The sequence below is a fragment of the Mixophyes fleayi genome, chromosome 4 (genome assembly GCF_038048845.1).
Source record: "Mixophyes fleayi isolate aMixFle1 chromosome 4, aMixFle1.hap1, whole genome shotgun sequence".
Taxonomy (NCBI): domain Eukaryota; kingdom Metazoa; phylum Chordata; class Amphibia; order Anura; family Limnodynastidae; genus Mixophyes; species Mixophyes fleayi.
In genome coordinates this window covers 221659379-221677898 of record NC_134405.1, presented here as the reverse complement: position 1 = coordinate 221677898, position 18520 = coordinate 221659379, and the positions used below count along the sequence as shown (strand labels likewise).

Here is an 18520-nt window from a genome sequence, read left to right as displayed (position 1 = left end):
GTATTTCAGACTTCATTCATTTAGGATCGGGTACCATTGAACATTATCCTGTGACTGGATTAATATAGTACACACATTTGGGGTTAAAAAATATTGTCGCTCTTTTCACAGTTAGTTATTCTTGGTATAATTTCATGGCTTTTCTCTCACATCCTGTCTACATAGCACTGACTAAAATGGTTGATGTGTTGTAACAGCATTTTAACAGTTACTGATATTCTTTTTTATTTTGCAGGTTTGCTTGTTTGTGGCCCTTTACTACAATGTCATAATTGGATGGAGTTTGTTTTATTTCTCGCAATCCTTCCAGCATCCTCTTCCTTGGGATCAATGCCCTCTGGTGAAAAATGGTTCTAATACCTGTGAGATATTATTATTTTCTATATTTACTATCATACCTTTTTTTTTAGTGGAAATGTCAAAAAACAGATTTTTTTTTTACCAAGCTTAGCATATTAGTCATCTATTCTGTGCTATTCATTATTCCAGTTTGAAAAGAAACAAGCAACCTACGTAAGTGGCTTTTTAAAGCTAGTGGAACACAGAGCACTTACAGTTCACACATTAATATTTTACACCTCTATACATTTACAATGCAGTAATGAGGTGGTGGTGCCTCTCAAATGTGAGCATATAACCAGCACAACCATTGTGTTAATATGTTTATCTGCACAGCGCACCATGGCAATGATTACAATTGTTGGATATCTCTTGCAGCTTCTAGATCTGCTAGCATCACATTCTTATTTATTCCTAGTTATATACTGATGATGAGATATAGTACGATTTGATTGATGTTTTTACGGCATTTCAGATGTTGAGCCAGAATGTGAGAAAAGTTCTGCTACTACATATTACTGGTACAGAGAAGCTTTAAATATTTCCAACTCGATCTCAGAAGGTGGAGGACTGAACTGGAAGATGACTTTATGCTTACTTTCTGCCTGGATATTGGTGTGTCTCGCCATGATCAAAGGCATCCAGTCTTCTGGCAAAGTGAGTCTATATGGGCATTCCAGAGGGAATTTATTGATAAAAGTTGTGTTACCTTAGTTTACAAGTCCATGAATATAGGTATGCAAAAGGAATTATAATAGTATCCTGTTATTTTAATAGTATTTTACTTCTATTATATGTTGTTACAGTAAAGCTAACAATATTATATTACAATGTAGCAATATTAACCTTTTCTTGATTCCCTGTTTTGGGACTTGAAAAACCCTGATTCAATGTATATATACTATATACATGAGAAAGACAATGGGGGTATCTCCAGTGCAGAAGGTTCAGCACTGGTGTTTGCACAATCATGACATTAACAAAGAATGTGGTTGTGGAGAGGCATGATAAAGACAGGAGAGACTTTGGGGTAAATTTATCAAAAAAGTGAAGATGTTGCTATAGCAACCAATCAGATTCTAGTTATCATTTATTTAGTATATTCTACAAAATGATAGCTAGAATCTAATTGATTGATATAAGCAACATCTCCACTTTTGGAGTGGCATAACTAATCTTTTGCAAGCTGTCTGAAATGGAATCTGTATGAGAGTGGAACGTTCCATTTAACCAGTGTGATATTGCAATGATTGGACTGAAAGTAAAGAGACTTATAGTACAGTATATTGATACTCACATTAGTGAATGGTGAGTTCCAAAAAATATATTCATTTGAAGATATGGATCTAATGTATTGTGTGTTTTCTTCTCCCCCAGATCATGTACTTCAGTTCATTGTTCCCTTATGTGGTCCTTACATGTTTTCTTGTGCGAGCTTTGCTTTTAAACGGCTCGGTTGATGGCATCCGACACATGTTTACTCCAAAGGTAAGAGTTTCACATACAGGATTATCTCTAACAAAGTGTCAGTGAAGACTATTTACTAACAGGAAATAGTTTTGTATAAATCTATGTATATGTCCCGCTTATATAGGTACAAATTCTGCTTTTGGAAACTGCACCATAAAATTGGGATGCACCTACTTTTTGCACTTTTGTAAATGACACATAGGGCCTCATTTAGAGTCAGACGCAAAGTCCATTTCAGGCGCATCCTGCACATTTCCACTGATGGGGCATGCGCAGTAAGCAACAGTTCCCTGCAGTTCCGTCTGCTTTTCAGAAGCAAGCGTCCACTGCGATAGCTTGCGTCTCAGTAAGAGGGAAAGGGTGGAACACGGAGATATGTAGGCATGACCTTGAATAATTCAGATACTATGGGCGTTTACCAGCAAAAACTACCCTAGTCTGATCAAGACGCAGGCGGAACACAGGTCAAAGCAAGACTGAAAAAGTGAGCCAGGAATTAGGTGGCGCAAGTAGTTAGCTAGTTGCAGGACCTGGTCGCAGCTTGGTAAGGTATTACGAGTGTGACGCAACTGAGGTTGCTTGCCACTTGTAATAACCCATCAAGCTGCGGCACACTCCCACTCCTACTTTTTCATGTAAGTCTTAGACGCACATTGCGTCCGACTCTAAATGAAGCCCTTACTTTTTTATGTAGTTTTATTGCTCGCTCATGCTGATAAATAAACACGGCCATGCAAAGCAGTTGTTTAACTTTTCTGCTAATCGCACAAAATGACTGTCCATACTACAGTGAATTAAATGTGACAGTCTTAGCATTCAGTGCTGTCATTAGTAATAAAAAAGTACATAAAATCATAGTGCAGCAGGAATTGCACACATTAAAATTTGAGTCGGACTCAATTTACACTTAATTGGTAAGTCTAAATTGCATCCCGCAATTTACAAAGTATTCCAAGTAAAGTGGATCTTTTCTTTACATCCGTGCAACTCAGAATACTATGCAAATTGCACAAACACACCTCTTTATCTTCCTTATGAGCCGGTGTGCATGAAACACTTAAGTGTGTCAGTCACAGCAGCCCTGTAAACCAGATTACTGAATAAATAAATTAATGTAAAAAAAAAAAAAAGGGCTTCTTCCCTCCAAACAGCACTAGGATTGGTTGTGCCGTTTGGGAGAGGGTGCACACCTTTTTATGCACTTTTTAAGCATTTTTTAAATTCTGCAAGGTCTGTTGCACCAACAGAAGGCTCCTGCAAAATTTACGTTTAGTAGAGCTTTATCTGTGGCTGCTTTCAACTCAGCATAACAAGTAAAGAGCATGAACACACCTTTCCATTGCTTGGCTCGCTCACTACCTTCCCCGTTCCACCTCTCTAAGTGCAGAGAGTTGCAAGGGGGAGATCCGTCTCAGTCTGGAGTGCAAACTGAGACGGATCTTTTGCTAAAAGTGCTTTTTGCACTGTTCAGTTGGACTTGCGTCCGACTCTACATCAGGCCCTAAGCGAATATAGTCTATACTGAGGTCATGTTTCATATAAAATGGAATATTCACATAATTATTTTGTTAATTATGGGTTCCTTAATGACAGTAACATGTATAAATAAATATGCAAACATTACAGGTGCTTATGAGGCTTTTATTTTATGGAGATTTTTTCTTATATACATCAAAATTCTTTCAGTAAGCCTACTGAATGAAAGGAATGTTCAAAGATCCTTTCATTTCCCTAAAATGGCTGATTATAAGTTGGATTAATATAGACAACAATATTACAAATAATGCCACTCATCTTAATTTGTTTCTGCACCCTTTGGGTTCCCCTACTTCATTGTATTTGTGCTATAGATCAGCATGTATTATAGTGAAGCTACAGATATATATGCTATGTTACAAGGATGCCAGCATACTTGTGATTACTGTTAGATGACTTTACCATTGAATCAACTCATATTTTGCGTTTATTTATTACCACAGTGATCAAGCTGAAGACATAACACAGTGTTGTAGAATGAATTGTTCCATAATGATGGTAAACAACAGGAAAATAATAAATGAGTGATTGTGAGCTCTTTTTGACCTTCATTTACAAAACAGATAGTACAGTGGGACTGTCTCTTGCTACAAAACATATATTGCATTTAAACATAACATTCAGTTATCTTCCCTGTCAACATATAAAATTCAACTTTATTCTGTCAGTGCTGATTTAGCTAAGAGTTTAGATCTGTAATAAAAATGCTCCACCATTATTACATGATCCATTTGGATGTAGTGAACAGTGATACACAACTGCGTTTCCATCTCTATCATATACATTCTGAAATGTGCACATATACAGTGCTTCCATGAAAAATAATTGTTAATGCAAAAAAATGATTTATGTATGTAAACTCAAGTGGGTGGGTGGGTTATATATACTGCATTTATAAGTTGGATCCATGTAGGGCCCTGTTATTTTACAGTAGTGAAAAATGTACCAGACACCCTCTGGTTTTAGAAAGAGAGATATCAGACATTAAATAAAATTAAAAACAAAAGACAGAGTAGATTTAAAAAATCTAAAAAAGAAGGATGGTTCTTTCTGTCAGTGTTGATGCTGGCCTACCAAGGCGTGCAGTCTAATGAATTCCCCAATCTTCACCAAGAACTGCCATAAGGTGGAATGGACTTAGCTGATATGAATCTGCAGGTTGCGGTCCTTGGAAAAGCCCGCTGACGTGAAAGACTGGGGATAGAGAGGCAGTGGCAGGGAAGTGACTGCGGTCCTGGATGATACTCGTTCCGTACTCAGACTCACAAGCAGGGGGTTTTCTGGTTGCCTACAAACCCTCTTCACAGATGACAAACCGGCAACAGCATGCAGAGCATAGAGAAGCCTGCATGGAGAAAAGCAGCAGGAGGAAGACAGATAGACAGAAGAAGACGACAACAGAGCAAAAAGCAGACAAAGCAAGAAGATTGCAGAGCAAGGAGAAGACAGAACAAGAAGAAACAGGATGCAGAGAAAAGAGAAGCAGAGGTGCCCAAATGTAAGTATATTGCTGAGGTGGGGGGCTATAGATACAATGGTATGAGGAGAGAGGGCTGTAAAAGATAGTAGGTGAGAGCTGCTATAAATAAGTGGGGGCTGTAAAAAAACGGGGGTAGGGAGAGAGGGTTGTATAGAACGGGGGGGGGGGAGAGGAGGAGGCTGCATAAAATGAGAGAGGAGAGAGGGAGCTTTTATTATGAACAGGAGGGGGGAGAGGAGACTGTAAAAAAAAGGATGGTAGGGGAGAGAAAGGGCTGTAAAACATTGGCGGTGAGAGAAAGGGCTGTAAAAAATGTGGGGGGGGATAAAGGAGGCTGTAAAGAACAGGGGAAAGAGGGGCTTAAAAAATTGGGGGAGCAGATAGGGGTCTGTAAAGATTATTAGTAATAATAATATCTATTAAGTGTGGTAGAAATTTGTAAGCCATTAATTTCATTGTGGGGGTGGTGGGGGAAATAGGCCTTTGTATTGAATGGCAATGCTATTAATGCCGGGGCTGGTAAGGGGTAAAATTGGTTGGTTTATTAAATGTGAATGTTGTTAATTTAATGTTGAGGTAGGTGAGGGGGGGGTTTGTCTGTTAAATGGGAATGCTATTACTTTATTGTTGGGGATGATGAGTGCTGAAATAAGTCTGTTAAATACATGGAAATACTATTCAGTTAATGTAAGGACTGGTTGGGGGAGAAATCAGTATGTTTATTTAATGCGAATGCTTTTAATTTAATGTGGCTGGTTTGGGGTAAGGAGGCTTATTTATTAAATGTAAACACTAATTTTGGGCTGGTTAGGGGAAAGTTGACCTAATTATTAAATGCAGGGGCTATTTAATTTAATGTTGGGGCTATATGGGGGAAAATAAGCATAGTCATTAAATGTGAATGCTATTAACTAAATTCTGGGGCTGATTGGGTACATGGAGGCCTGTTTATTGAACAAAAAAAACTAATGATTTAATGTTGGACTGGTTGGGGTTAGGGTGGTCGAATGTTTAGTCATTGCTCGAATTTCCAGGAGGTGAATAATAAACAGGCATCCAACACTACTGGATCCGGTCAAGCAGAAACTGCGTTTAAGACATCGGCAGCAGCACCAGGTAGGAATGTCCCCTCTGGCTGTGCGTCCCGCATGTGAGTGGCGAGGAGAGGGGGTGCCAGTGCTCTGTCTTGTCCTGGGCACTAAAATGTTTAGTTATGACACTGAAAGCATTCATTAACATGCTAAACATGGGCCCGATGTACAGCACAGTGGACGTTTATCCGACAGCGTCGCAGCTGCTGTATATTCTAACATGAAAATGGAAATGAAGTTACTGACTGCCCTGCTGCTGTACAGTGGTGAGTCCCAAAGAGTTATGAGGGTATATATATTTGAAAACCCCTTTTGCCCCTGGTACCGAGGTAGCTACAAGCCATGGTCAGGAAGGATAGCTGGGGTCTGATACACAAATCGGTGTGCGACACAAGGGAGAATCCAGAGCCATGGTCAAAGGTATAGCTGCGGTCATATGCATGGTCAGTCAGTACCATGGGAGATCCAAAGCCGTAGTCAGAATGTAGATGCCAAGGTCTAATACACTAGTCTGACCTTGCAGTGCCAAGGGAGATCCGGTGTTGTAATCAAAAGGTGTGTGCTGAGGTCAGATTCACAAAGGGCTAAGAGATACTAAAGACCGTAGTCAGGCAGGCAAAAGGGTCAAACACAGGGAGATAGACACGCAAGGAGAGAGGTATGCAAGAGTCAGACCCTGGGGCAATACCCTGTAGCTCTGACACTAAGCTAGTGTCAGAGCGGTTCCTAATAGTAAAGGGGAGGTTCAGATTCCCTGCTTGCGATCACATGATTGCACAGAAGAGAGCCGCCTACCCGGAAGTGAGAGCCTTGGAGCACAGCACAAGAGCCGGAGCATGGATCAGGTAAGTTTCTCATACCAATCAGATTCTAGCTAGCATTTCTCTAGCACATTCTAGAAAATGATAGCTAGAATCTGATTGGTTGCTATAGACAACACCTCCACTTTTCCTTTTTTAGAAGTTTGGATAAATCTACCTGGGTATATTTATCAAAGAGAACCAGAGAATTCCCGAAACATTGAAGGAATAAAGTTGATCTGCATTGAAAAGTCCATTATACAGTGGATTTTCTTATTGCTTACACTGCAGGCATTCAAATACTTATGCTGCAGAGAAAGAGTGCAAATCACAAACACAAACAGTGGTACAACTTGTGCTTGTGCTTACATGATTGCAAACTGAGAAACAGTACCAAAGAGCCCTGAGTCAGAGTAGCTTATTTGTGTCACACTCCTCGCCCATAGTGAACCTCCCAACCATCCAAATGTAGGTGGGACAGTCCCGATTTGAGGTCTGTGTCCCACTTTCCCGATCAGGACAGCTTTGTCCTGATCGGTGGGGGAGTTGGGAGGCTTTCTGTTCACTACTGCATAAAAGAGCAGCGGTGAATGGGTGCGCACAGCAATTAAGAGATTTGGAGGGGAGGGGAGGAGAGAATGGGACAACATAGTGCTTAAAAAGTGTACGCGACAATGAAAGGGTTTGGGGGGGGGATGGATAGTACAGGGTAGCCTTGCGCTCCCCTGTACCACTGCCGCAGAGACCAACCTTGGGAGGTATGCAGCAAATTAAACTGCTTTGCACAAGAGTCAATGCAAATGCTTGTACTGTGCTAAAAAGCAAAAGGAGAGGGACAGGGAGTAAGTAAGCAATGCTGTAGGAACATAATTGGGTATTTTTATATGAAACTAAGGGGTCTGTTTATGAAAGGGTGAAAAGCATTGTTACTGGGTAGACACAGTTTTTGTTATCAATAGGGAATGATATTTAGAGATGTTCACTGACCCCCGTGTTTTGGTTTTGGCTTTGGTTTTGGATCCCTATTTTTTTTTTTCTAAAATCCCTATTTTTTGCTAAAATCACATCATTTTGCTTCCCCCCTACACTATTATTAACCTCAATAACACTAATTTGCAGTCAATTTTGACCACCTCACAGGTCACTATATTATTTTCATACACTTTCAAACAAAGACTGCAGTAGTTCTTGCCAGTGATAAGAAGGCCATTGTCATGCTTGGACATAAGACCAAAAAATCCACCTCTTATGTGTGGATCTATTTTTACACAAATCCTGACAACAGTTGTCTAGCCATTTGTAGCATTGTAGAGCCACAGTCAGTAGAGGTAGGGACCTTAACCATCTAGGAACCTCATCCATGTTACACCATTTGTAGTGAGTTCATGGAAAGCTTTTGTGAAAATTCAGAAAGTTATGCTAAAAAATAACAACAAGCAGTCCAGCATCAGCTACTTCCCTTCTCTCAGCTATATTCCAGCACCTGCAATCTACACCCCCACCTCCTTCATCATCAATATCCTCACAAGTAATCGGAGTTAGTCCTGCATCCAAGTTTCTAAGGCGAGATGACTCCTCCCCTATTCAGGACTCCTCAGAAGAATCCTTGAGCATTAGGCCCACTGCTGCTGAAGCAGACCAAGAAGAGGACTACTAGTAGTTTACAACAAATGACTGTTAAACATTCCTTCGCAAGATTAAAAGCTGTCATCCAGTCGCAAAGCGGATCACAGCTGCCATAGCGACTATGCTAGTATTAGTTCTGCATCCAATATCCACTATTAATGCAGCTGGTGTTAGACAATTCCTTGAGGTCCCCGTTACCAAATTCCATCACAACACCATTTTACTACAAAAGCTATTCCTCACCTCTACCAGAAGGTTCGTAAAAATGTAATTATTGGGCTACAAAATGCCATTCTACCACTGTACACTTAACCACAAATATGTGAACAAGCGAAACTGGGCAAACTAAAGATTATATGATTGTGACACCCCACTGGCTTGGTGATTCACCTTCACCAGCAGGGACAGCAGCAGCATGTACCCAAGAATGTCACATTTTTCAGAGGCAGGCTACTCTGTGTATCATCTGCTTCACTAAGAGGCATATTATTATTATTATTATTATTATCGTAGATTTGTAAAGCTCCACAGTGCAGTACAGTAGGGAAGACAAGGACATACATAAAACAAGACATAAGTAAAACAAGAACAGATAAAATTAATGGAGACATGTAAACAAAGGGTATGGATGACCCCGCTTATTAGAGTGCTTACATTCTAAAGAGAAGAGGGCACAGCTGAAACAAGAGGAGCGAGTGTGGCTCAGAGTGAAGATTGGGATAGTGTTATCGAGGATAAAGTCACCTGTAAAAAAGAGATGGGTTTTCAAAGAGCATCTAAAGATTTGAAGGCTGCAGGAAAGTCTGATTGAGCGTGGTAGGGAATTCCATAAGTGGAAGCAGCACAGGAGAAGTTTTGAAGGCAGGAGTGAGAGGTGGTTATCAGAGACGAGACAAGTGCAGGTAATACTGCTATCAACCTGTTTGAAACACTAAGGGATGTCATTGCAATATGGCTTATCCTGCTTGGACTCTCCTGAGGATATGTGATTTCTGATAACATCACGCACCTATTTTGTTAGAGCATTACAGCAGGAGGAATTCTATCACATTTCCTGTTTTGCTCACACAATCAACTTGGTGGTACAGAACTTTATAAAAAATGACAATGACATGCAGGAGATGCTGTCTCTGTCTCTAAATATATAGGGTCATTTTCGGGATTCTGCAACAGTATGTAGGAGAATGCAGCAATAGAATAGAATTTAGGGGGAATGTACTTTAGTCCAGCGCAGTGGAGAATACTTTCGATGTTGTACAAGGTGCTGCAACCACTTGAAGTAGTCACCTGTGAAAGAGTGCAGACACTGTTAGCTTCAGTTAAGTGATTTCCCTAATTAGACTTTTTGAAAAGCAGCAAGAGAAATTGAAGGAGGAAATGGAACAAAGCAATTCCGCTAATTATGTTAGAATTGTAGATTAAGTACTTTATTCACTTCGCCAGGATCCAAGAGTTATTAACATATTGAAATCGGATCACTGCATTTTGGCAACTGAGCTTGATCCTAGGTTTAAGAGCTATGTCTTCTCTTTCTTTCCAATTGACCCAGATCTCGAGAGATGCAATGAGCTCCTGGTCAGCAAGCTGACAGCTCAAGTGGAAATTGCTGCTATGAAAAAACTAATCTTTCCCAAGACACCCAATGGTGATACACATAAGTCTGCACAACATTTTGATATTTAGTCTGGTCTAATTGCCCAAAAATCATGACAGTTCTTCTGTAAAATTAACTACAAATTCCATGAGGAAGGTCATTACCAGCAATTACATCAAAGTACACAGACTTCTGTGACAGTAGATTCTAACGGGGATGACTTAGTATTATTTGAGGATGATGTACACACTGATGAGGGTGAATATGATGACAGGGAGCTAGCTGATGCTGGTATGCTTCGTAATATTTTGGGTAGAATGGCATGTTGGCAATTTTATGTTTTTCGACAGTAAACTTTCACCTTTATTAGAGAGGTGTTTTTTTTCTATAAAAAGGTACAAGCCTTTTATTTACATTTTTGTTTTCCTGACTTAAAACCACTATGCACTTGAACATAGGCTTTAGCACATTAGGTAGAGGGATTAGTATCATTATGACTGAGACCGGAGAGTGACAAGAACAATGCCACCCCTCCTGTTTCTGTATGAGCTATGGCACAGTAGAATGTCACTGGAGACTTTAAAGAACATTGACAGCCCTATTATTACAATTTCTGTTTCAGCACTGAACCCTGCCACCTCTCCAGTTTCTGAGGGAGCTATGGTACAGTAAAATGTAACTGCAGATTTAGACCAAGATTGCCAGCCCTATTATTTCTATTTCAGCAATGATAATTAGCAATGGAGCAATGGCACTCTCCTCATTGAGCTTTACCTATATAACACAGTACAATGTGACTGCAGATTTAGAAGACCAAGTCTACCAGACCTGTTATTTCTGTTTTAGCAATGACAATTAGCAATGGCGCTCTCCTCTTTGTGTGTTACCTATATATCACCGTAGAATGTGACTGCAGATTCAGAAAACCAAGCCTGCCTGACCTATTAATTCTATTTCAGTAATGACAATTAGCAATGGAACAATGGAGTTCTCCTGAATGTCCTGAATAGAGACTGTGAAGGACACTGCTACCCATCCTCTTTCTTTTCTACCTATGACGCTGCCCAACTGCTCTAGAGACTGCAAAGAACTGTGCTACCCCTTCTGTGTCCTTCTGTGAAATGGCGCTGGATCGCCGTGGAGGGCGGTACTTATAGAACCCAAGACTCGTGAGATCCAGCGATGTAACGATGATGTTTGCCTCGTTTTCAATTCCGAGAGCACGCGAAAGTACTGAGCCGGATTGACTCGGTACTCGGATCTGCTAAGTTCGGGTGTGTTTGGTTCTCAGTGAACCGAGACTGAGCATCTCTAACGATATTGCATCATCCTAGATATCTAAAGGCTCACTGCCAGTAATAAGCTGCTGGTACTTTAAAACCTTGATTCCTGTCCTGTTAACGCCATCTTGGGGTCTTAAGATGGTGTTACAAGAACAAAAGCATTCAAAAATGATTTATTCTCGCATATTAATGCAGCAGTACACTAAATACGTATAATTTACTTTAAACATATTTAAAACAAACTGCAGAGACTGGCCTGGCAAAGCAGTAATTAACTCTAATGCCACTGGGCCAGTAACACTCAGTTGCTTCAATGATGCTTTTTTTAATGAATGGAGACAATAAGGAATGTTTTTAGTGGCAAAAACAAAATGATCGTCCCAATGGGGATATAATAATACAAAGTTAATTTGTGCATTAGCACATTTCTTTTACCTTTTCCTTCCTGTTCAGTAGATCGCTGTGCTGATGCACCAATATCCATGTTTCTGTATCTAAAGCATTCACCATTCCCAGTGTCATTGACATAGTCATTGATATTGGTTACATCATCTTTAGTGTCTCGCAACAAGAAAAATAGTCAGTGGGTTTCATACACATAACAACACACTCAATCTATTATGTGGGTGTTTTATCTAATCACTACTTTAGTGTAGATGTAGTAGACATTTAAGCGTATGTTAATTCAAGAGCACACATATTATATTAAAAACACTGAATAGATAAATAAAGTAGAATCTTGCAGGGCACAGTCACATTACTGTGTCAACAGCTCAGATCTATATAAGATGTGTTCACATGCATGTGTACAGATGAGCAAGATTTTCAAAACTGTCCTGCTGAATTCCACATTTGTCTATGGAATATCACACATTTCTCCAGTAGAATTTGGCCTTAAATGTTCTGCATGGAATTCCTCCTATCATTTTTATTCCGCCTGGAATTCTCCCCACCCACATCACAGAGCAGAGAGAATTGACACATCATCCCCCAGACGACTGCGCTTGTTGGTGAAGTCTATAGTTATGGTTGTTGTCTGACTGAGGGTATAAAGGTTCAGGTCCTGTGAGTTAGGATTAGTTGGAGATTCCACGGTGCAGTGTTGACGGAGGTGTTAGCCTTGTGTGCCTGGAGCTGTGTTGAAGTAGTAGTTTTGGTGTGTGCGTACCTGGATGTGCACCTGCTTCGCTGGGCAGGGTGTTGCTCCTGAGTAGTTTTTTGAGGTAGAGACAGATGGTGGTTGTCTGTCTTGGATGTTCTTTTTGCTCTGGGTCTTGGGTTGGATTTTCTTTAGGTTTCTATGGAGATAAACAAGAGACTTATTACTAGTTCCAGAGCCAAATTATAAGCAGAGCCTCGAAAATGAATCGATCCCCCCTTCCGTTGCTCTTCACTCCTCACAGAGAGTTGTGCCTGCCCACTGCCTGGAGCTTTGACAAGTCTGGATTCACTGCAGGCAATCAGTGCAGTATTTGCCAGATACTTCTGTATGTGTGGCCTGGAACATGCATAGGTCGAGTAAAAACTTTGGACAATGAAGTTATAGTAGTAGGGTCTGCCACAACAAACTTGTCCTGGGATCCTCACAAATCCTAATCTGACGGTGACTACATCCTTGTGCATTCTTTTGTTCAGGTGTAGAACATAAGTATGTTTATCTCTAATTGGATGACCATTTTAACTAATGTCAGTACCACAACCTCAGTACAGGCGATACAAAAAGAACCTGCTTGTCAGATGTATGTACATACCACGAAAATGTTTACATTTCTGCTCTATCACAAACTGTTGAGCACCATATTTGAATGTAATTTAGATGCCTGGTTTATAATAGCTGTTATTTAGTGTTTATGTTATTCATTTATTTTTCTACTTGGGAAAAGACAATCAATGAAAATTATTTTTATTTGGAAGTTTGTTGCTCACTAAAAGAAGATTTTAATCTATTCTCTTTATAAAAATGTTTCTTTGAAATTAATGTATTTTCAATGGGTTACTTTTGTACAAATAACTAAATTGTGTGTGAATAAAAGTACAGTAAATGATGGTAATATAATTATTCTAATATACCAATAACTTTTGTTCTTGTGAAGATAACCAGTCAGTTAAGAAACTTCTGAAAGCTGGATGTACTGCCACCTAGTGTTATAAATCAGAATTGCTTGTCGCATACATCAAAGTATTCACTAGATTAAAAAGGTACAGTAGATAGATTTAATAAATAGGCTTAAAGCTTAAAACATTAATTGACTTATTTCTTATTTTTATTAGCTATAGACCTTTCTCCCAAGTCCGAATTACAATTTCATACTGCAATGCACCTTGAATGCAGTTATATATGCACAAAGGTCTAAAGCAATGCTTTGGCCAGGCTAGTTTATAAATATTATCAATTAAAAGCAAAATCATAAATTGATGGCCACATTAAGTACATGGACGCAATGAGCAACACTCCTTTAGGCCTGGTTTATTATTGTGTAACATTATTTTGTATGTATATATTTAAGAAAAACAAGTATTGGCAATATCTATTTTACCTTTTTTTTAGCAAATGCATTAACAATTTATTTAAAGTAAGTTATTATTTTCATTTCAGCTTGAAATAATGTTAGAGCCCAAGGTCTGGAGAGAAGCAGCAACGCAGGTGTTCTTTGCTCTGGGATTGGGATTTGGAGGAGTTATTGCCTTTTCAAGCTACAACAAGCGAGACAACAATTGTCATTTTGATGCTGTTTTGGTGTCATTTATCAACTTTTTTACTTCTGTTTTGGCAACATTGGTCGTATTTGCTGTATTAGGATTCAAAGCAAACATTATGAATGAGAACTGCATCGCTAAGTAAGATTCCTATTTCTTTCTTCTATTAATTATAAAATACATTACCTAATCATTATAACTTCTTCTGGGATACCTTTGCTATTGCAGGAACACAGGGAAAGTTGTCAGACTTTTGGAAGCCGGCAATCTTAGCTGGGACGTTATACCGCATCATGTCAACTTCTCTAGTATCACAGCACAGGATTACCAGTTGGTTTATAGTATTGTTAAAAACATTAAAGAAGAAGAATTTGATAGCCTTGGATTGGCTGCCTGTCAGATAGAAGATGAACTTGACAAGGTTGGCCTTTAAAACACCATGTTTTTCCTATCCATTTATGTACCTGGCTCACACTCATGTATTATACAGCATTGTCCAGTATGAAGTCTGTTGTCTTAATTTTCATTTATGCATGAAGTCTTTTTTAAGTAATCTGTTACTACTCCAGCCTAATCCTGTCACCTCATCCACACTTCTCTTTTCAGTTGCATATTGCTCTCTACATTATAATCTCATTCCCACAAAGGCTTTCTCAAGCTTTAACGCTGGAATGCTAGTTATAAAAAATATTTAAAGTTTTGATGTGAAACAGTATTTATATTTCAATCGTCAATAAAAATTGTGTAATTGAATAAGTCTGTTCAACAGGAACCTAAAATAAATACACAGATGAGTAAGAGACGTGAAGGATTAACAACAAAGAACTACTTTATTTTAAAGTAAAACTTAATTCAAAATATGGGCTTTTATTTAATAAACTGCAAAATTGTATGATAATTTTATAATTTTATGTGCATTGTAGTTTTCACAAAAGGTAATCTAGTAACTGCAACGATGAGAACTTTTTTCATTGAAATACTCATAGTAGGCCCATAAGAATACAATTCAAGTATAAAAAGGCTTGTGGTGCCATGTTAGAAATAGTGTATATATCACAGCTATGTTCTTGTTCTGGGATAGTTGATGAATTTATCTAATGCTACCTGCATTCACTTTAATGGGAGGGCACTCATATGCGGTCCTCTATTTGAGTAGTCACCATTGCCAGATATGTCAGCTACTAGGATGATATTGGGAGGACTGTCTTCCTCTGTTCTGTTTGTGATAGCGCCAGTCTGTACAAAGTTTTGCACAGGAACAGCAGGGGGGACGTGGGGGGCTTTAGTCAATACAACACTAGACCATCAATAAATACCAAATTCTTGTGGCACAAGAGTAACATGTAATAATATTTCATTGCTCCTTTTGTTTTTCAGTCTGTCCAGGGAACTGGTTTGGCTTTCATTGCTTTTACTGAAGCTATGACACATTTTCCAGCTTCACCTTTTTGGTCTGTGATGTTTTTCCTCATGTTGGTAAACCTGGGTCTTGGTAGTATGTTTGGGACCATTGAAGGAATTACAACTCCATTAGTTGATACTTTTAAAATAAGAAAGGAACCTCTCACCGGTAAGTTAACATTTTATTCTAAAGTCAAACAAACTCAAAATGTGTAATAAAATCATTACTTTTTTTCCTATAGTGAAGAAATACGGAATCATGGTAATAATTAAATCAAGTACTAGCCTACAGGAAAATAAGTTTGACAAAGAAATCTTGAAGATATTCAATTGTCTTATTACAGAATGAAGCCGATATAACAATAATCTCTTAAAAGACCCCTTCCTTCAATACCAGCAACATGTTCTCTGTTGTGCGATAGTCTCCAAATAATTGACTTTTAGGTTGAAATATGTGATTCCCTGGGCCCAAGGCCGGATTAAAAGAATGGAGCCCCCTGGGCTAAGGGGGCCTCCATTCCCCCATGAGGCCCCCCCTGTGAGCTGAGCCGCTGAGAGTAAGACTCATGGGGGCATATTTGTCGCCGAAAATTCCACGCTCAAAAAATATTACCGTTACTACGGTAATCTCTCGCTGGATTTCAGCTCGCAGCTCCCCGTGCTGCGAGCTGAAATCCAGCAAGTAAATTACCGTATTAACGTTTTTTCCGCGCACGATTACGCTGATATCGATTTTCGGCAATCCCGCCGACAATTGAATACCCCCCATAGTCTCACTCTCACGAGATCATCTCAATAAGGAGATTACTGAGCGCCGGGGAAGGACTGCAGTGACAGGCTCAGCAGCATTGATTGGACCGGGTGCACCCCCGCAACGATCAATAATGCTGCTGAGCACTTTCAAGGGCCCCCTGGATGCCCGAGACCCCTGAGCTGTAGCCCAGTTAGACCTCGGGTTAATCCGGCCCTGCCTGGGCCAATATCTTAATTTCTCTATAATAAAACACAAGTCTGCTTTTAGTTGAGCTTTTGTTAATTAAATAACCCCCCAAATACAGTTAATAGGGAAGGTGAGAGGTGCCTCTCGCCACAGCTGTTGACACTGGTGTAGAAGTCTGTCCATTGCTCAACAACAGAGTTTCGTGGAAACTGTTCCATGTATTGAGAGCTATGTGCAGCTTTACAGTGTGTTCATTGTGCCTGAGGCCTTGCTGCAGCGAAAATGAGTAGGATTTCAAGGAAATTGTCTCCGCTTAGGGTAATGATGGGTTCCCAGAAAGAGATCACTTATTCGCTGTGCATGGGAGGCATTTTAAATTAATAAAAACACCAATTAAGTTGGAGTTGTCTTTTAGTGAGTTGTGAGAGCCATGGAAACTCTGTGCTTGTCATTAAAGTCACATTGCGCAAGTTAGTTTGGCATACTACTGTTATTAAAGGAGCTGTCCCCTAATATTTAACATATATGACAGGGATCCGATGTTCAAGGGACAGTTCCTGCTGGTGGTTCAATTTCCACTGCCTCGCTCAAACACAGACATCATTTTTCTTTAAAGAAAAGCTTGACACAGTGTAGTAGCATATGTTTAAATATATAGTTAAATAAAGTATAAAAAAAAATAAAAATAGTTTTTACAACATATTTCAGTAATTTGTCTTAAAACAAACCCTATGGGGAATATTTACTAACAGGGTGCACATATTTATTTGTATATTGTACAGCAATGGGCTTTTTGGTATTATCTGTCAATATATGTACAGTTTTAACTATAGGTACTATTTTATTTTTTTCCCTTAAGTTGGATGTTGCCTATTTGCATTCTGCATTGGCCTACTCTTTGTGCAGCGATCAGGAAACTACTTTGTTACTATGTTTGATGATTATTCTGCTACATTACCACTTCTCTTTGTTGTCATCCTGGAGAATGTCACTATATCTTGGATATACGGGATTGACAAGTAAGTAATATCTGTTGCCAAAATTGATTACTTACCACAGATTTGCTTATTAGAAAACATGGTCTCACCAATGTCTTAATAAGTTCAATCCTGGGTAGGAACCCTTAGAAAATATATTTTTTCATTGAAATCATATATTTTTGGATGCTTAGGGGCAGATTCAATTGAGAAAAAATTGTCTTGCGGTTTCATCGTAGACACCTTACCCAAATTTTTTTTTCACAGAAATCTCACAAATCTTTGCTCATAGCCCATAGAGGTGTGAGCAAAAACAAGCATTAATTTTTACCGTACTACTACTGGTAAAAAAAATGCGGCATTGCAGCCAATGGACTCTTCCCCTAAATGTCCTAATCATGTTATGAAAAAAAATACAATTTTTTTAAGTCTTTGTTTAGAGTAGAGTCCTGTAACCAAATAAAGCATCAGGTTGAAGCATTGGTGCTTTTATTCAAGTCCTTGAACTCTGTTGAGTACATTATTCCTTAAGCATGACACCCAGATTCTTACTGACAATGATTTACACATAGATTGACACTGACACAGATTGACTCTAACAGACTTATAATTACTCAGATTCTGAATAGATGTGTACAATTCCCATGGATTTGATTTGCCACAGATAACTTGAATTTGGCCTTAAAATTTGCAAATCACAGATTCACCAGGTCACAAACCTTCCACTTCCTGGAGGGAATCTTACAGAGGACAATTGGAGAGAAGATTTAGAACTGAGGAAGGATGCTTAAAAACTATTATTTAGGGGTTTATTTTAGTTAGAATTAAATTTTGTTAGAATTTAGAGAAGAGATTAGTAATGATTAGTGTGTGTTTCTTTAGAGTGTAAAGCAAACATATATGTTCATGCCCCAATGCCTGAACATCAATAAATGTTTTGAACCAATCAGAGTGTTGTAAAATTGCACTGGTTGTTATTGCAATTAATTCCCTGTCTATCCCTACATCTAGATAGTTAATTGCATTAATGACGAATGCTGAAAATCTATGTTTTGTACCAGGGAGCTCTCTCTGTCGGCTACCTGGTTGGCAGTCTTTATCCCCGGGGGCTGGATAGGAACTGGGGTGCTCTCCATTTCACTCTTAGACTTCCTCAACAAAGGAGTCTAATCACTACTGATGAAGTTAGCTGCCTTAACCTCCCAGAATGAATCCCTTGCGGTCTCTCTCTGATATCAGGAGTTCTAGACTCAATGGCTCATACTGTAGGTGTTAGATGGCCTTCT

The 18520-nt window shown here is 39.1% G+C and overlaps 1 protein-coding gene across 1 annotated transcript in view; it reads left to right on the top strand.

Annotated features, from left to right (window-relative positions):
- Positions 1 to 18520, top strand: part of SLC6A15 (solute carrier family 6 member 15) — a 58342-nt gene that overhangs the window by 21716 nt on the left and 18106 nt on the right. Inside the window, exons 4-10 of the mRNA XM_075209367.1 lie at positions 236 to 362; positions 815 to 996; positions 1717 to 1827; positions 13816 to 14057; positions 14145 to 14337; positions 15294 to 15486; positions 17117 to 17276. Coding sequence (XP_075065468.1) covers positions 236 to 362; positions 815 to 996; positions 1717 to 1827; positions 13816 to 14057; positions 14145 to 14337; positions 15294 to 15486; positions 17117 to 17276 — 1208 coding nt within the window. The remainder of the gene's footprint in view (positions 1 to 235; positions 363 to 814; positions 997 to 1716; positions 1828 to 13815; positions 14058 to 14144; positions 14338 to 15293; positions 15487 to 17116; positions 17277 to 18520) is intronic.